Genomic DNA, 20479 nt, shown 5'->3' with positions numbered 1-20479 from the left:
ATCTGAATGCTTTTACCCTATCGACTATGTGTGTGGTTTCTGCTTTTATTTTTTTGAAATTTTTATTTTAATGTTTATTATAATTTTTGAGAGGCAGAGACAGCAGACAGAGATCTGGCAGGGGAGGGGCAGAGAGAAAAGGAAACACGGGATCTGAAGCAGGCTCCAGGCTCCCAGCCATTGGCACAGAGCCCCACATGGGGCTCGAACCCACGATCTGTGAGATCACGACCTGAGTCGAAATCTCACCCACAGAGATTCTAATTCTGCTGGAGGGCAGCCCTGGACATCGAAACTGTGAAAAGCTCCTCAGCTAAACTCTCAAGTGAAGCTGAGGTTGAGACCATCCCCCATAGGGCCTCACTGCTCTAAGTGTGGTCCTGGGCTCCAGCAGCATCGACTTTGAGGTGCAGAGTCCCAGGCACCCCTCCCCACCTACATTTTCATGAGACCTCGAGATGATCCACGTGCAGGTTAAGCATGGCGAAGTGCTGGCCTGAAGGTGGTACCCATATGTGGAGTTGCTGGGTCATAGGGCAAGTACTTGCTCAATTTTCCAGGCTGCTAGAGGATTTCAACCAGTTTGGCAACCCTCATTCTCTCAATCAGCAATCAGCACACAGAATCTGAAGGCAAGGAGAGCCTAGGTTCTGTGTCAAAGAGAACATCATCTACAAAACCGGAAACGACAGGAAGGTGTGCTTATTCCTCTGTCATCCCAACACACGGGAACACTTTGGTCATCTGCGAAAACTGAGTGGGTACACGGAAGGGTAACTTTGTCCACCATGAAAGTGCAGAAGGCTAGTGGCCACAGGGTCAGGGTTTTACCTTCAGAGATAAAAATGGTCAAAACCCCAGACTGGTTTTATTAGAAGGTCTTGCTTTCTTCTTCTTCTCCTTCTTGTCCTTCTTCTCCTTCTCCTTCTCCTTCCTCTTCCTCTTCCTCTTCTTCTTCTTCCTCCTCCTCCTCCTTCTTCTCCTTTTTTTTTTCTCATGGCCCTGTCATAATTCCTCATTATGTAGACCCAGATTATATTTAATGATGCACAATTCATACCCTCATCCTCCTCAATTCTGTGCAGAGTACAGTCACAGGCTCTTAGACAGAAGTTCCTCCCGTCCACTGTCCTGCCCTTCGTATTTTTATTTTATTTTTTTTCTGCCTTATATGGCCTAGAGTGACTACTGGGGGGGGGGTGGGCACATGAGTAACTACTTCCCAGGAGTCAGTTCATTCTGGGAGTGCATTTTCTCCTCTTAATGGTAGAACTAGATATTTTGTAAATGCTATGTAAGCATCTTCCTGAAAGTCACCGGGTTCATGTTAAAATAGTAAAATGACATCTGAGGAAGACAGCTAACAAATAGAAGCCTCATCTCCTCTGTGGTCCCTTGGTGTGCTGTTCATCCATTTCCCTCACTAAGGCCAGGGCTGTCATAGCTTATTCAACTTTCCTTTCAGGGACTCATGGGCGAGACCCCAGAGACCAATTCTTTTATCTGTATTGTTATTATTTCTAACGTTCTCACTGTGGGTTGGTGAAACGGTTCTTCTCCTCTACCACTGGAATGGCTATAAATCACTACCACCTTTCCAACTAACAATTCGGTGATTCATTTAAACGTCTTTAAAAAACTGTGTCTCTGAACTAAAAATCCCACTCCTAGAAATTTATCGTAAGGAAATAATAGAGGATGTGTGCAATGATTTATTTTCAAGGATGTTCTTTGTAGTGTTGTTTATAATAACATAACATTGGAAACACCCTAAATGTCCAACCGAAAGAAAACGAGTTAAGTTGTGGGACATTAGGTATGTTCCTGTGATGCTTGAAAACTAAAATAATACTGCAGAATATATTAATACAAACAAATGCTCAAAGTGAATTACATTGAAAGTCTGAAAACATTATTGAAGCATAATTATACTTTGCAAAGAAATGTAAATATATCCATAGAAAGAATTTTGGAGAGCTATGTAGCAAGATGTCAAGTGCCAACTCTGGGGGAAAAGCGGTGGAGAGTTTTAGATTTTTTTTTTCTTTTTCACTAACCTGTATTTTCTCCTATTTCTCCAATACACATGTAAAACGTAAGTTTAAAAAATTGTTTATAAAAATGCATTCTGCTCTGTTTCAAAATCAAAACAGGATCCTACAAAGGATTTAAAATTTTTTAAATGTTTATTTATTTTTGAGAGAGATAGAGAGAAAGAGAATGATCAGGGGAGGGGCAGAGAGAGAGGGAGACACAGAATCTGAAGCAGGCTCCAGACTTTGAGCTGTCAGCACAGAGCCCGACGCAGGGCTCAAACTCACAAACCGTGAGATCATGACCTGAAACGAAGTAGGAAGCTTAACCTACTGAGCCACCCAGGAGCCCCAGGATCCTACAAAGGATTTAAATATATGCATATTTTTCAGGTGTTTCTATAAAACTTTCAAGGGTATAAAATTTTAACCTCTCTTTTATACAGTTGATTAATGGGGATTGCTTCATTTGAAAAGAATAAAGATACCCAAAGTTGTGTTACTCCTACATCTGTTTGGGACTGGGTTGCCAGACCCTGTCCTATAAGTTTATAACCAAAGACTGTGGCCATTTGATAGAGTAAATAAGGATACTCCTTTCTGACCTATCCTTGGGGCACCATTTTTCCAGACCAACTCTGGAGGTATCATAATAGAGAACTCTTTTCAAGGGACAAGGCCAATCTCCTCAACACAAAGCATGGGACACTTAGTTTTCTGGGTCCCAGTGTCTTCCTAGGTGTTATTCTCAACCATTCCCCATCCTGTCATCCTACAGCCACATACACCCCATGCCCAAACACCACCCACTGCCTGCAACACTATTCCCTTCTTGCCCTCTCACCTACACTCACCACCTGTTTTGGGCATCTGTTCTCAATGTTCTTGAGGGGTAAGTGCTTATTATGACCCTCTGGGTAGGGAGGTAGCCGCAAGACAGAAAACCCAATCCCTGCACCAATGACAGCACCACAGTGAGCCCCACCCACCCCAGCTACCCAGCCTAGGCATCAATGCTGCAGTGTTAGGTAGCATCTTGGAGAGTTCAAGTCAATGTGTTGGGTCCCAGCTCACCCTTCAACTCCATAGAGAGCCCAATAGCATCTCTTGGGTATCCTCTATGGTTCATGGTATGTCAGCAAAGCTTTCATCTTCTGTCCCACCCTGCTGTCACTGAAGGGGCTCACAAGGTCCCACAAGATTCAACAGACCTTACCTCCTTCTCCAACTCTCAACTATGCATGTGAAGGAGAAAGGGGAGGGGGCCACAGAATGAACCCCAGTCAGGGTATCACCTTTGCCTATGTTTAGGTGTGCCACTCCACATCTTTCCGCCTCCAGAGACCAGTGAGCTCAGAACCCATACCTAACCTCATGACAGAGCCTGCTTTTTCTCTTCCATAAAACAATATGCAGAATTCAAGACCTAAGGCATGACTCCCATAGGGCAAGGACTAAGATTAAGTTAACTCACAGAAGAGTTACTGAGCATTTGCTATACACATGAGTATATATTCTGAGGCAGCCAGGAGAAAGAAATGTCAAGGAAAAGGTAAACTTTTCACCAGAAGGGCTTGGCTTGAGGCTGGGTTAATGAAAAGGGTTTGACAGAATTAGAGTGACAGCACTGAAGCCCTATCGTTCATGAGAACAGCATATGGCCAGCTTCATAGCTGTGGCATGAAACACCCGAAGTATTGAAGGAGAAGGGAGAAACTGGGGGTGCTGGCTACAGTGGAGAATTTCAGAATGAGCACACAAATAGAGGAGGACGGAGATGAAAGTCAGGGTCTGATCAAAGGGAGCCGTAAATGTCTCACTAAGAAGGCTGGACTTGATGATCCAGGAAATCACTGAGTCCTTGAAAATGTCTGAGGCATCAAATTATAATTCCCTTAAGCACCCCAAACTTGGTGGTCAAATAAAAGGTTTTATTGGGAGCCAGAATTTAGGTTCTGATTCAAACATTTAGTAGATGTAAATGTTAACCTCTCTGGAATGCATTTCCTTCTTCGATGGGTAATTAAGTGAAATGTCAGGGGAATAGAAAAGTAAAGGAGATAATGTCCGTGGACGCACTTTGTCAACAGTAACCTATCGTGGAGAAATAATGCATCCGCACGCTGGATTTCACATCATAAACTCTGCGGAGATGAAATAAACAATCTATTATCACAGGGCAGCCTCTTCCTTTAAATGCAGAAGTCTAATTTATCGCTTTATTTTGAGAAGATTTTGGAGGTGCTTTCTGTCAGATGAATTATGAACCCCTGAAGATAAGTTGTTTTGTTTTTAGCCTCCAGTCTCATTGTTTTGAAAACATCTGTGTCATCAGCCCACATTTCACGGACATCAAAATGGTAAGCCCCCACAGTCCACGGGAAAAGGGAAAAAGAAGTCATCTCTCTCTGAAGCCTCCTATTTGTATCTTCAATTAATATCCACCAGCTTGACCAACGCTATTTCAGTAAATTTAAATGAAAAGAAAAGTAATAAGAGCAAAGCACAGAGGTCAGGAGTTGCACCATTTAAATTACTGCTGGTGGGGGCGGGGGGAGTGGCAAGCAGTGCGTGGGTGGAGGGCTGAAATTATTTTTACATTTCCCTGAAACTGTTTTCTGACCTGGTAGAGTTCCACAGCTGCCAGGAAAATATTAAGTAGATATTTAAATCAGGCAAAAGGATATTGCATTGCCGAAGACCTACTGCATCTTAGTGAAACAGAATACCTCATGCAGGCAAACATCCTGTTTCAGACCACCCCACCCCCTGCCAGAAGAATGAATAAAAGTAAGGTTAAGCAAGAGTCAAACTGGTGAAAATTTAAGCCCTGAGTGACATTTTTCTTGAACAACGTCAGTGTGAAATATTGGCTTCCAGATAAAAAAAGATCGAAAACATAAAATGTATCTCCAAGCCGTATCAGAACCCTATGAAATCTTTGTTTATAAAACCCAGCCCTGGGCAAGTCTGCCAATCTGCTGTCCAAGACACTTAAAAGCCTGAAAAAATAAGATTTAACATTTTGTCTCCTTGTAGGGAGACACTTTACATTTATAAAGCAGGCTCAATAGATGGGAACTGGCTTCACTTGGGGTTTCCCGGTACCACAGACTGAAATTTGAACTCAAAAAGCCTACACTCAAGGCTGTTTCTGAAACTTTTAATTTCCTAATTTATAGACGAGGCTCAGTTATCATTTTGATAATCATTGATTTCTAATTTTTTTAATTAGTGAATTAGCCAGTGGATGAGGTCTAAATGACACTGATTTTCTTTCATTCTTTTATCCAGTTGTTCTTTTTTGATGGCATAGTGTATGGTCAATTTCTGCAAATATCCTTGGAGAGTTTACAAAGAATGCATATTCTCTAATTGTAGGTGTAGGTTTCCATAAATAACCATTGGACCAAAATTGGTAACGTACACCTAATTTTTATGTCATTGATCTATCAACTGCTGCAAAAGGCAAATTAAAATCTCTCACCCAAAGTGAGTCTGTCTTTTTTCCTTATAATTCTTTATGTATTTTGAGGCTAAGTTATTAGCTATATACAGGTTCATCACTGTTATATAGTTTTCATGAATGTAGGCTTTTTGATTATGTATTAATCATCAATTATCTCCAATAATACTTTCTGCTTTCTATTTCCATTTTTGTCATGTTTGTTTTGATTAGAATTTGATTAGTACATATTATTCCATCTGTTTTCTGTCATTCTTTATTTGTGTTAGATGCTTTAGAAAACAGCACTTAACTGACTTTGGAGTATTTTTTATTTTTATTTTTTAAATATAATTTATTGCCGGGGCACCTGATTGGCTCAGTTGGTTAAGCGTCCGGCTTTGGCTCAGGTCATGATTTCACAGTTTGTGGGTTCGAGCCCCGCATCAGGCTCTGTGCTGACAGCTAGCTCAGAGCCTGGAGCCTGCTTCGAATTCTGTATCTCCTTCTCTCTCTGACCCTCCCCTGCTCGCTCTGTCTCTCAAAAATAAATTTTAAAAAACATTAAAAAATTAAAAAATATATATAATTTATTGTCAAAATGGCTAACATTCTTTCTCTTCTGGTTTGGCTGCTTAACAGTCTAGTTCTATTTCTCTACTTGTGAATCTTGAAACAAAACCTAAATTTAATCATCAAATATATCCTTTTCCCAAAGAAAGCAATGAATTTAGAAGTCTCGAACTCTTATCATCCACCCTTAATCCTGTATGATGATGTTGTCCAATGTTTTCATTCTACCCTGTGGGTGTGCTCCCTACTTAGGAGGCTGTTGTTACAGGCATTTCTCTGTAGATCTGTTCTTATATTAACTAATTTCATTGCTCCCATTTTCTTCTTATCTCATTCCTCTCATCTAGGATCTATATTCTTTGTTTATTAAATCTTTTGTTATTTCCTGAAGTGAGGGTCAGTTAACAATAAACTCTGATCCTTTGTTTCAAAATATCTTTATTTCCTTCTCAATTTACGTAATGGATTAGAATGCACTCTTAATGTAATTTTCAACATATTCTTCTGAAGTTAATTTTAAAGTCATGATTTTAAAGGACTCATTTGGCTTTCCCAAATGACTAAGTGAGTCTAAGGCAGAAGAAAAGAAAAAGTGAAGAGTCCAGAAGATAGCTAGAATTCTGTCAGTTTCTCTCAGCTCACTGGAGACTTTCTCCTGCCTCAGTGCTGTTTCATTGAGAAATTTGCTGTCCTTGTAACTGGCATTATTTTCAGGTAGTCCATCTTTTTTCTTTGTTGGTTTTTAAGTACTTTGTCTTTGGTGTTCTGCAGTCTTGCAGAATGTGATTAGTGTGGACTTATTCTTACTTCTCTTTCTCTGTCTTATGCTCCCTGTGTTCGGAAAATGGTCTTATACATCAACTTTGAAGTCATTTTTTTTATCTGTTCAAATACTTCATATCTTCTGTTCTTTTTTCACCTCCTGTCTGGAACTTCTATTAGATCTACACAGCACATTATCATGAGCCCCTTGCCTGCCCTTGACCTTTTCTCCCTTGTCCCATCTCTTCATCACTGTGATGTGCTCTGAAAACAATGGCAAGCCTACTTTCTTTAATTCTGTCTTTGGTGTTTTCAAATCAACTGTTTAACCTTTCTACTGAGTTTCCGATACCTTCAAATCCTTTTTTGTGTTTCTAGGAGTCTTCTTGCTTCTTCAAAATCATGTTATTTTCTGTGACGTCTTGCCCCTCTTTTTGGTTCCCTCTTTTAACCACTTTTAAATCTACTTATTTTAGATTCTCAATCCCATACTTCAATTTTCTAAATTTCTTGAGGGCTTAATCACATTGTCGGTTGTCTCTGCTGAATCTTGGTCTAGGTGGATTGTTTCTTCTTGTTTTTGTAATTTGGAGTCACAGAGGCATCTTCGGTGTGTCTCTTTCTGCAGAAATTCTGTAAAGTTTGGACTGAACACATGTCTGTCCAGGAAGACTTCATATGTATTTCCTCCAGGTGTCTGAGGTTATCATTAGCCCATGACCACTACTGCTTAAATCTTCAGTCTGGGGTTGCTGGAAAACACAGTTGGGTGCAGGAGAGAGGGGATCCAACTCTCTGCTTTGTGCAAGCCCAATACCTCATCTTCTGCCCCTTTAAACCCAAATCCCTGTGGTGTAGACATTGGTATCCCACTCCCACTCATGCCACCTGTGACCAACATGAGGGTGAAGTACTCTGTTTTCAGCTCTCTCTTTGTTTTTAGTCCCTTGGGAACTCACGGACTTTCTTCCCAGTTCAGCTGTGCATCTCAAAGGGTATCTGATTCCAGGTGCTGTGCCAAAGGACTGTCTTTAGTTCCTTTTACGCTCAAGATTTTACTAGGACCAACAGTCTTCTTGGCATATATTTTACCTATTTAAAACTTTTCCATTTCCAGTGCACCCATCGCCCTAGCTCATGCTATGCGCCATTTCATTCATCTGTTACTTAATCAACTATCAACATGTTACTTGTACATATTAATCACGTAGTGCCCTACAATGCAAACACTGTAAGAAAATGTGCCTCTCCTTAGCCTGCTTGTGAATCAATAATTTCATTATGTCTTTTATTCAAAAATACAAGATTAAATTATTTTTGCTGGGCTCTAAGACATATCTTTGACATTCTGATGCACCAAAATATTTCATTGGATGGAGTCATTCTCAACTCTTCTTGAGTGGTTTATCTAGTTTTGGGATTTTGTTTTTCTTCATTTCTTCCCTTGTTGCCTCCCCTTCATCATTCCATGATAACAGAGCTTATGCTCATTGTGTTTTAGAAATGCAAGGCCCTGTTCCACTTAAAAGTTTCTTCCTGCTTCAGTTTTCTTTCTTTGCCCATCTTTTAGATGTTGCTGTCTCCAGAGTTTTATCTTGGTCCTCACTCCATACACGTCCCTGAATTTCCTATCTCCTCCTGTGTTCTTCTTCTTTTATTTTTTTAAATATGTTTAATGTTTATTTATTTTTGAGAGAGGAGAGAGATACAGAGCATGAGTGGGGGAGAGGCAGAGAGAGAGGGAGACACAGAATCCAAAGCAGGTTCCAGGCTCTGAGCTGTCAGCACAGAGCCCCACATGAGGCTTGAACTCATGAACTATGAGATCATGACCTGAGCTGAAGTCAGACGCTTAACCAACTGAGCCAACCAGGCTCTCCTGCATAATTTTGATAGGGAATTTTGATAGCATGGGAAGGAGAACTCAGACTCTAGGGTCAGAGAGAACTGGGTTAGAAACTTGGCTCTCCAAATTATTGGCTGAGGCATCCTGAGCAATGATCTTGGTCTCCCCAGCTTTAGTTTCCTTATCTGTAAAGTGAGAATAACAAATAGTACCTACACCATAGGGTGCTTGGGAGGCTTAAATGAGATAGTACCTTACCAACAAAGTAGAGAGCCCAGTGCCTGACAACAGTGTGCACTCGACAGACGGGAGGTGCCACCACTGCTGTATTTATGATTTCAGTGACACATATAACCCAAGGGCAGTTTCCTCAATCACTATCCAGCTCATAGTTGAGGAATATAATTAACATTGACTTTAGGAGTTAAGGTGTAGGTGGTTTGGTTGACTACTTGTTTGACTTGGTTGCACAGAAGCAATTTAAATAGAAGCTTATAGAAACACACTCCATAAGGTAGACACGGTGAGAGAGACCCATGGGTCATGGCATGATGAAGTAAAACAAAGATGTGCAGTCTTACCAACAAGTTCTGTAGGTATACGTGAGCACAGGTGTGGGTAGCAGCTTTGGTCTTACCCACTTGTGCAAGTGTGCCTGAGAGAGCAGCTTGGCTTCTAGCTGGGGCTCCATGTTCCCATGTTTAAATGAAGATGTTTATGATAGTTCTATGTGTCAACCTCACTGAATCACGGGATGTCCAGACATTTGGTTAAACATTATTTCTGGGTGTGTCTGTAAGGGTGTTTCCAAAAGAAATCAGCATTTGAATTGGAAGACTGAGTAAATTCATAGCCTGTCCTCCCCTGTGTGGGTGGGTGACATCAACTAACTCACAGGGCCCCAAATGGAACCAAAAAGTGGAGGAAGGAAGGGGGGATTTGCTCCCTTTGCCTCACGTTTGAGCTGAGACATTGATCTACTTCAGGTGTCTGGCTTTTGTGCTTTAAGACTCAGACTAAAATCTACACCATTGGCTCTACTGGGGTTCCATTTTGCAGACAATAGACTGCGGACTACGGGACTTCTCAGTCTGCATATCACATGGGCTAGTTCCTCATAATAAATAAATAAATGGTAAGTGGGGGAGGGAGGAGAGAGAGAGATTGGTTCTGTTTTTCTGAAAAACCCTAATACAAAGTTGAACTAAGATCACCAAGAGTCTTAGACGTCCAATCCTGTGATTCTGTGATTCCTCCTAACTAAATCTGGATGACCATGAACTCAATAAATGCACATTGACTGACCTCTGCACACAGGCTACAATCTTGCTGCATTGTCTGGTGATTAAGAATGCAAAAGACATATTCACCAACTCACAATCTAATAGAATAGACAAGCTCATAAATAATGAACTCTAAGAAGATGAAAGCATAATAATGACCAACCTCTGAGCTTGGTCATTGAGTATAGTCTTCTATCCCTTGGTATTCATTTTCTCTCAAACCCTAGCTTAGATATGTCCTATGTAGGAGGAATCACGTGAAAGCCATGTGAGCCCTCTGTCACTCTAAGGACTCAAAATCTTGACTTTACCATAAGCCAGACCAGCAAAGACTCCTGCTGGGCACATGTTCTCTGTCTGCATTGAGCCATTCTCTAATGTAATTCACTCCATTCACAATAGATGTCACAAGAAATGGGCTGGTGAAATGCAGTACTGCAATTGTATCAGAAAGATGGCCCCCTCTACAGTGGACACCGAGTGTAACATCCAGGGATCCTATGTTTAGGACTCAGAAGTGAGAAAAACACTGCATTCCTTGTGAAACTTTTTTGTGAAAACTGGGATTATGTTCCCACATGACTTTTAATTTTGGCTGCCAGGAAGCTCAAAGCCATACTGGAATCATGGCTACAATATCTTGGCCAAGCTTGTGGTCAAATGTGGTCAAAATGGCTGCCTCCTTCTTTCATGTGATTTTGGTTTTCCATTGATATTTTTAATTGCCTCAGCACTGATTCCTGATGTCTTTTTGATCGGTGGTCTGGTTTGCATGTTTACCAGTAGTTTAGTTCACAAGGCATCTCAAATCCTTCTGAAGATTAAATGAGTATATGCATATTTAAGTAAGTATGAGGTGTATTCCAGTATATAATATGAAACAAAAAAAGCATGATAATAAAAGAATTGGGAAGATGTTGTAAAAGAAGCCATTAGGCTTCCAAAAGATCAAGGCTGGCTTCTTAGACAACGTGGATTTGCCTCACAGAAGGACTTGGTAGCAGAGAAAGGAGGAAGGGCATTCCATCAGAGGGAATAGCATTATGAAGGCACTGGGTTGCAGCGATGGAAGCATCAGAGTAGAGTGATGGGGTGGGAGCGGGCAGGAAGGATGTGGCAGAGAAAAATGGCGGAGGCTGCAAAAAAATTTAGGAATCATGTCATGAAGGGTACAAAAGAAGCTTTTCTTGACCAGCCATCTCATTCCTCAGATGTTTGAAACATTTGCCTGAATCAGTCATCTGAGCTTTTAATCCCACACTCTCCTGTCAGAACTACATACTTCACTGTGGTTGGGTCTTATTTACTTCTGACAGGTTTTGGTCACTTCCTCTGTGATGGATATATGAGTTATAAGGACTCAGTGAGTACTTCATGAATTGAGTAGATGGGACCCAGTACAGAGCATCTGAGGAAAACACAATACCAGTAGTTTCAGCCATGAGTGTTTGGTGGGCAAGCATAAAGGGCTCCTAAATCATATAAGAGCTTGTATTCATGTGACTGAAAACACAGTTAGCACTCAGTGAATGAATGAACAGAGGGATGAAGTGAATATGGTAGTTCTTTCTCTCTGAGACTTCTGATTACTGATTTGTGCTCCAGGTGGATATTTAGAAAATAAAAGTAGACCTGTTTGAAAAGCCCAATGCTTTAGCACCCATTCTAGGGAATGAAAACAGAGAGAAGAGGAAAAAATCTTTCAAAATGATAGAAGCTGCTAAAACCAGAGGTCCTGTTGCATTTTGGTCAGCATTTTGCAACTTGTAAAAACAGTGGATGAAGGCTGCCTTCCTCTTTGTTAGCCCTGCTGGTCAGCACATCACCCAGTACACAGTCAATACTGAAAACGTTACAGTGACCTCCAGAGGGATATGCGGTACACAGAGGGACAGCGTCCCTGATGGCGGTGCTTCATGAGGCATTGTGAACCCTAGGTTCTTTAGAATTACTAGCTCCTTGGTGCAGAGGGGACCCATTTGTTTCTAAACAGTCTTCTGTGTTCACAGAATTGGGGAGGCAGACATGGAAACATCTGGAAGTTAGATTCCTGCTTTGTACCTGAGCTCTCTTGGCCGTTGTTAGGAATGCAGCCAAATGCCTCCCAGCCTCATACTATGATCAATCCAGTCTGTCAGGATGGAGCTCAAGGTTTCCTCTTCTCCCACACTGCATTTCATGCCTTTAACGGTTCTGGGTTTTACTATGGATGTATTGATGCATGGTCTCTGCAGATTTTATTATTTTATTTTATTTTATCATTTTATCTCATCTTATTGATTTTATTATTTTTATTTGAGTATGTTTGACACACAATGTGACATTAGTGTGCCACCAATGATGGGTCCCAAAAATACACCCTAAAGGAGAAGAAGCTTTAGGAAGACGAAATTCCTTCCTTTGTTTTTTAAATTGTTTGGAACATCATTGTGAAACTATCAGTTATTTCTTCCCGGCCACCTCCTCTTCGAAAAGTAACACAGCATGCCTTTATTTAAAATAGGTAAGGTGTATGCAGGTAAAATGTATTCAGCATCTTCTATTTCGGTTAGAGCTTCTCAAACCATATCATGCATGAAAGTCACCCAAAAAGTGCATCAATGATGTGGAATCCTCAGCCCTTCCCACACCCAGGCTCAGGAAACTCGGAAATGTGCATTTTGGAATCACAAGTCTCCCAGGGAATCCTGATGCAAGTGGTTCTGATTGTAGCCAGAGAAACATTCTCCAGTCGGTGTTCAAATTCAGCTGAGCCAAACAACAGAGTGCCCTCACACCAGGCTGCACGTGTGCACCTCCTCCTAAGACTGCATTCATGGAACGACACTGTGATGTGCAACTGGGAAAGGAACAGCCCACACCATGGGATGGAGACTTAAACATACAGATATGTGGCCAAATAGACAGACAGACAGACAGATAGATAGATACAAGAGTATAAAGGTGACATTGTCCAACTGGTGTACTTGGAGAGGGGGAGGCACTACTCAACAAATTTTTCCAGGACAAAAGGCATAAGCCAAGGCTTCCCAGAATGTCTCGTGGTCTCCCTGATGGAATGCTTTTCTCTTGATGTCCCTGTTCCTCCCTCACGACAAACCAAGGAATACATTTTTCTCTAGACTCAGAATGAATAGCTGGGCCATTACTTTCCTTCTTATCCTACGGACACTTGGTCCTGTACTGATTGAGGCATCCCCTTCTCACTGACGCCTCCTGACACCTTGGGGCCGAATGCCACCCACCTTTTGCAACTGTGCAAGATCTCAAAGTTGACATTTTAAAAGCAGTTGCTTACGGGAGTCTGGGCGGCTCAGTTCATTAAGCATCCAGACTCCTGAGTTTTGGCTCAGGTCATGATCTCGTGTTTCGTGAGATCGAGCCCCGCCTCAGGCTCTGTGCTGACAGCACAGAACCTACTTGGGATTCTCTCTCTCCGTCTGTCTCTCCCCCTCTGCCCCTCCCCCTCTGCCTCAAAATAAATAATTTTTTAAAAATTTTAAACAAAATAAAAGCAGATGCTTAGCAATAAATAATGTTTTTCAACAATCTTTATGATTTGCATTGATGAGCATCAACTGCTGTGTTTAGCTAAGGGACATTACATGTGGCAGGAGGGACCAGGTTTGGAGAATCCTATCTGTGTGCACAGAACATTCTAGGCCCAAGATGTGCCTGAATGAGGTATGGCACAGAGCCAGGGCTGTGGCCACAGGGCCACCCCCAGGTCCTGCAATCTCATGGCCACATTGGGGAATTCTCAGGACTGTGCAATGTAGCCGTGTGGGCAGGAGTGGCTGTGGGTGTAGGCATGTGTGTTCCTCAGTCTGTCTGCATCTGAGCACACATACATGAAGCTTGACCAATAACTGAAAGACTCACAACTTGCAAAATCAGCCACAGCTTACTCTCTTACAAACACCACCAGCCGAATAACTGCCTGCCTTTGGCGTGAAGCAACTGAAGGAGGGAGGGCTGAAAGAGGCCTTTCTTCAGGGGATGAAATCAATGTTGACACAGAAACGTAAATATGAGCCAATATGCACGCCCATCGGTCCACCCATCCAGCTGACATTTAATGAGCACCTACTATACCCTGGGAATGGTGGGTGCTCTGACTTGATTACATTGGTTCTTGGCCTCTTCCCCAAATAAATAGCTCTTCTGATTTCTGAGCACTTTACTCGAGGCAGAAGCCTCGAGTCTGACCCTGGCTGGAAATGATACTGACAACATCAAAGCACACTGATTGTAGGACGGAAGCCATGACCCCATCAGTCAACAGTGCGAGGCATCACGCTTTACCTCCTGCGTCTGTGATTCTCTGAGGAAATCAGACAAGAATTTTCAATACGGGCCTTCCCTCAGCTGGATTCTTTGGTCTTAGAGAATGAATGAAAACCTTGTTGTGCCTGAATTGGAGACGTGACACTCTTCAGAAACAAGGCTAAGGGTGAGACGGGTGTGGGTGGCGGCCCTTTGGGTTTGTATCTCATCCTATTCATATCCAGACAGCATCTGAGGCAACAACATTCTTGCCCTCTTCTCCCTTTGCCAGGAGGCTGCTCTCCAGCCTTTTTTAGTTACTCCATGTCCAGGGTGCACGCTTCAGACATCTGCATTTCCCTAAGGTTCCCACTCAGCTGGAATGGCCTTCTGTTCGATGGCCCAGGAACAAGTCACGAGTTTTGGGTCAGCAACCCAGATGCTATGATCAAACCAAATGGGGGGCTTCCCTACAGAGGTCAACTGCCTTTCGGTCACCATCAAAACCTGTCTTGTCCCTGTTACTGGGGACACATAAGGCTGCATCTCTGCTGTCTCCTATAAAAGTCTCACAACACGCCTCCCGGTGAGAGATGGCCATGAAGGATGATGTCTTTCATATCAACCACATCCATCAGCCTCAAGCTCTTTTGCTGAAAGCCACCTCCCAGCAACAGCCCTGGGGAGTAGCCTGGGCCATGGACCCAAGCCTGACATTCTGCCAAGCAGTGTGCACTGTGTACTCTATTTGGAAGGTGCTGGAAGTCCAGGAAAGTAGTGGCATGCTGGAAAAGGGACGGTGAAATGAGGCTCACATCCTGAGTGATCTGAGCCTGCTGGCCAGCCCATGTCACAGAGATGAATTGAGGTGACCCCAGGAGCAAGACAGTACCAAGTCTATGTGGACTTCACCCATGTATGGGCAGCTTTCATCCATTCTTCCCTCCATTGCTATTCATCAAGCACCTACTGCAGGCCAGCGCTGGATTGGCCATGGACACTGGGCCTCTATGGGGCTTAATTGTATTGAAGGAGGAAGTCACTAAGTAAAGGCTCACGAGTGGACAGTGGAGTGACAACTGGGAGACAAGTAAGGCGTAGGGGGTTGAGGTCAGTATGTGGAGTGGCAGAGTTGTCTCTGAGGAGACACTTGCACCGAGCCCTTGTGAAAGACAGAACTAGTTGAAATCAAGGGTTTCAGGCTGAAGTGACACCGAGTCCAAGCCTCTGAGGCTGAGCCACGGGGTGACCAGAGGGCTGCATGGAGTGACAGAGGGGAGCCCACGGGGGCTGTGTCAGGAGCCAAGATTTAATCCAGCACCTACAGGAAGAAAACCACAGGGGCAGCCCCGTCTGAAGATTAACTTGGCCTCCTATCAACTGTAGTCCCTGGAAGAAGTTAGTTGACCCCTGGGAGCTCTATTTTCTTCATGGGGGAAATCATGATAAGGATTCCTATATTCCAAGGGGTGCCTGGGTGGCTTAGTCAGTCAAGCATCCGACTTGGCTCAGGTCATGATTTCATTGTTTGTGGGTTCGAGCCCCACATTGGGCTCTGTGCTGACAGCCTGCTTCTGATTCTGTGTCTCCCTCTCTCTCTGTCCCTCCCTTGCTCACACTCTGTCTCTGTCTCTCAAAAATAAATAAGCATTAAAAATTAAAAAAAAAAGAATTCCTGTTTTCCAAGATATCATGAAATGGTGTCTTCAAACTGCTTACCCAAAACTCTGACACCTAGTGAGGACCCACAGAGCAGTGATGGTGGTCGTGGAATTTTTGGATTTCTGCAGCTCATTTCCACTGAAAAGTCAGCTTTCCTATCACCTTCAGTTTCTGCTAAACAAGTGAGTTCCTGGCATTTTCCTCAAATTTAGGGATATTGTTTTTTGGTTTGAGTTTAGAATTACTCTATGGCAAAGAATCACTCTGGTTCTCGGAATCTGAATGACAGACCAGGGATCGCTGGAATTTTATTTTGCCAGAAGAGATTTTTTTTTTTCAAAAGCATGTAGGATGAAAATGTAGCACTTTATTAAAAAGAAGAATATTTAGGGGCGCCTTCGTGGCTCAGTCAGTTACATGCCCAACTCTTGATTCCAGCCCAAATCATGATCTCATGGTTTGTGACATCAAGCCCTGTGGTGGGCTTTCCACTGACAATGCAAAGCCTACTTGGGATTCTCTCTCTCTCTGTCTCTCTCTGTCCCTCCCCCATGCGTTCTCTTCCTCTCTCTGTCAAAAATAAATAAAATTTTAAAAAGAAGGATATTTAGCAGCAAATAATCTCAAAGAAAGGGCAATTCTTCTCTTGAAAGGTCATTTTTCATGGGTTTCCATTCCCTCTCGCTCGCTCTCGCTCTCTCTCTCTCTCTCTCTCTCTCTTTCTCACACACACACACACACACACATTCCATTGACATTGCCCCAAAGGTGGATGGAGCCTGTATTTACAACCATTCCTCCAGGCCACTGGGGGCGCTGGAAGCCAGAGGCAGGAAGGCAAAGTGCTCTAGGGGCATCTGACCTGCTGGGACGATCACTCTCCGCTCGTTCGTGGTCATGTTCGGGGGCGGCATGTGCTTCTCCTCCATGTAGCTGCCATAATTCATGCCGATGGTGTCTGGGGTGCCCACCATCTTCCCACCTTTTGCCATGCTGCATTCATCCGGGGAGTTTCTGAAGGAGAAGAAGATAAATAAATTCTCCATTATTGCTGCCACCCGGCCTACCTGTGGACCGAGGAAGGGCATGGTGGGGAGAGGCTGATGAAGACGGGAGGAGAGAAGAGTCAATGGGCAAATACGATGTCTGCTTGGGGCTGAATGACCGTGTCCCGTCAAGCTCCCTTCCTAAAGCCCTGAGAAGTGGAGCAGTATTCGAAAGTGGGGCTTCTGGCAGGTGGTTACATGAGGTCATGACGGCGAGGCCCCTGTGTCGGGATTAGTCCCCTCAGGAGAAGTGGATGTAGCCAGAGGACTCTCCCTCTCTCTCTCTGCCACTGAGGATACACTGAGAAGGTGGCTGTCCATAGCCCAGACCCTGGCCCTGCCGGCACCTTGACCTTGGATTTCCAGCCTCCAGAACTGTGGGAAATAAATTAATAAATTTGCGTCTCCTAAGACCCCTGGTCTGTGGTATTTTGCTACACCAGCCCGGGGGCACTAGTGTGCCGCCCACCCTCGGGTGAAGCCCAGGGCAGCGCAGGGGGAGCAAGCTGACAGCTGGCTTGCTTCTTAAGCGGCACTTCTGAAACTGTCATGTCAAAACTCCACTGGTGATAGCTGTTTGGAAACACTTGCAGGGAACCATGACCACCAGGGTCCTCTCTGTGTGATTGTAAACAGGCCATGTACCCGTATGCTCAGAGGTGACCCCAGCTCAGACGGTACTCTGCAAGGTTTATCCTACAACAATGTTCCCCTTCAAAACCTCAGAATGAAATCCTTGTGCTCAATTTCAAATCTCTACAGCCAATCTTGAGATATGGAGCTTCGGAGGCTCACACTGTCCCTAGCCGAGACACAGGAAGGCAGGGCAGAGACAGAGGCAGGCCGGCGGCCTGGGAGGCGGCCCAAGAGTGGACTGAGCAGCCCCTAGGGGTCGGGATGAGGTGTGAAACCAGCCAGGAGGATGGATGCTGACAGGACTCAGTGGCTGGCCCTCCGCCAGCCACTCACAGGGGCTACTCTCAGGAAGGCAGCCACAGCCATTCGGATAAAGACAAACCTGCCTTCTTTCTGGAAAAAGAAGAAAGGGACTATAAATATATTTAGTGAAATCATATCTAGTAGGGAAACTCCCAAAAGGAAAAATCCAACGTAGCCAGGAAACAGAAAAATATGTGAATGCCTTTTAGAAGGTTGGCCCACAGGTCATTAACTTCGAGACCACTGCAGATGAGGGGTCTTGATAGTTGGGCTACATCTTCTAAGGTGGATACCCGGAAATTGCCCCTCAAGATCTACCCCATACAGGATTTTCATACTCTTTGGAATCTCCAAATCTCCACTGGATGTTGGGCTTCTCTCCCAGTGCCTAAGGTGTTGAGGTTGTGGGCTCCACTCCAATGAACTTTTGTTGGTCTCCTCCATACCTCTCTAGTTGAAGCTCCGCACCCAACTTGTGGAATCCTGGAACTATGGGCCTGGCACAGACTTGACCTCCAAGCTTGAGAAGACCAAAACTATTTGGGGCAGAAGGGCACTCTCTGGGTGGAACGGGCCTGGAGTGGGATGGAGAAGGTCATTCAAGAGCCAAAGCGCTGGCAGTGGTGTAGACAGGAAGGGAAAGAGTGCCCTGGAAAAGAGTTCATTCAGCATCTTTACATCACTGAAAACACGCTCCCCTCAGCATTGCTTGTACACGGGCCTGGTGATGATGAGGGAGCTCAGGGCTGACCGTGAGGAAGGCAGAGGTACATCTATGGATAAAGATTATGGTCAGGGTCACAGGACTAAGGCCCTACCATGCGCCTGGAAATACATGGCCATGTTTCATGGCCTCCCCACAGCTGTACTAACACGAAGGAACTTTATAAACAATAACAGTCTGAGTTCCCATGGTGCGGATTGTCTAGATTTCCACTGCTGCCTACACATGCCTATTTCCTCCTGATGCTACTTTTCCTGGCTCCAGACACTTATCTGTAAAAGACCCATCCTAATATCACAACATGGAATGTCTTCACTTGATACTTAGTTTCCTATCCCTCTGGAAAATTCCATCAGTTGAGTGGAAGGTGTGTGTTTTGGTCTATTTGCCTCAAGGAGAGAAGTTACTAGGGACTAGGGGACGAGTCTAGAAGCTTTGGTTCTTCAAGGAAAAGAATTCAGATGCTGTTCAGTGGATGAGCATAACTCTGGTGACAACCATAAAGTCCAGGATGAGTGTTGGAGGTTCACCCATTCACTCATCCATTTAGACCATTTTTATTGAATGCCTGCTGTACACCAGGCACTGTAAGTTCTCTCTTCTCCAGCAAGAAGGCTAAGCTTTCCCATTCACTTTTCATTGAAAACAAAAAAACAAAAACAAGCAAAAACCAAAAAACCAAAACCAAAACAAAACGGCCCCCAGACCCTATTTTCAAAAGCTGCACCTTCAAGACAGTGAAAAAAAAATCATTTTTTTCAATTGCATTTTATTTTAGCTTTGGAGGAAGAATGGAACCATGTTTTTGATCATTTCCAATAGTTTTAAAACAACAACAACAACAACAACAACAACAACACTAAAGGAACTCCAGCCTCAGAGAGAAGAGAGGGTCAGTCCACAGGTGACTGACATGCTGAACTCCAAGCAGGTCATCAACACATAGTGGCTACAAGGGGCCCTGGCTGTTCTGTTCTCACTTGTCAGTCATTTCCCCTGGCGTATTCTCTGGGGAATTCTAACAGCCCAAGAAGAGCACACGTAAGTGTGGACCTTGTCCTGAGAGCCTAACCATTAACAGTCTTCACAATAGCCTGAGGTAGCAGGTGCACACATCCTGTCCATTTTGCAGAAGCATAAGCCAAGTACACCAACGAGAAGGGATTTTCTCAGGTTGCAGAGCCAGGAGAGGTCAGAATGAAAACTTGAAGCTGGGCAGCCTAACTCCCATCTGTGCTTCTAGCCTCTGCACAGAGGACCCCCACCAAGAAAAGGGAAGACGTTGTCCCTACAAAGAGAAATAGACCTGAACTTCAGGAAGGCATTGAGAACTCCCTGATCATCTGTTACCCCGGGGTAAGCCATGCATGGCAATATTTGCACAATTCCCATTCGAGGACATCATTATAGCCCCGGGAGCCCCAGGGTGAGTTCATTCCCAGGCACGGCAGGTATGGGACCCAATGAAGACACATATAAAAGAAAAAAAAACTGATAAGAAATAGAGGTGATTCCTGGAGAAGAATATTTTTTCAGAGGATGCATATTCAGACACTGCTTTACTTAAGGAAAAAAGTCTCAATGTGATTCAGAGAACTGAAAAGTGTATATTTAGAAGTCTCACAATAAATAGATTGTCAGTTCTTGGCGCAGGTATAAGAAGAAAAGACCCACACTCTGCGGAAATCTGTTTCCCGGCTTACACACTGGTAGCTTCACATAAATTGTGCATTTCTGAGGCTTGCAAGTGGTCAGGGAGAAACTTCCAGAAGCAGTTTGGTACTCCACTGGTTGAAAGCCCTGCCTAGAATACAGACTCATGTGATCTCTATGCTAACATGATAAGGATTTGGATGTTCAATGTATTGCTTTTGATTTTTTTAAATGTTTTTTACTTATT

The 20479-nt window shown here is 43.7% G+C and overlaps 1 protein-coding gene across 4 annotated transcripts in view; it reads right to left on the bottom strand.

Moving 5' to 3' along the window:
- Positions 1 to 20479, bottom strand: part of ERG (ETS transcription factor ERG) — a 250245-nt gene that overhangs the window by 23285 nt on the left and 206481 nt on the right. For all 4 annotated transcript variants that reach the window (XM_029938944.1, XM_029938946.1, XM_029938947.1 and 1 more), the window contains one exon: positions 16733 to 16884. In XM_029938944.1, the coding sequence (XP_029794804.1) occupies positions 16733 to 16884 (152 nt within the window). The remainder of the gene's footprint in view (positions 1 to 16732; positions 16885 to 20479) is intronic.

The sequence above is a fragment of the Suricata suricatta genome, chromosome 5, assembly GCF_006229205.1.
Source record: "Suricata suricatta isolate VVHF042 chromosome 5, meerkat_22Aug2017_6uvM2_HiC, whole genome shotgun sequence".
Taxonomy (NCBI): Eukaryota; Metazoa; Chordata; class Mammalia; order Carnivora; family Herpestidae; genus Suricata; species Suricata suricatta.
Note: the sequence above shows the minus strand (reverse complement) of the source record. Positions and strands in the feature narration are given on the sequence as shown.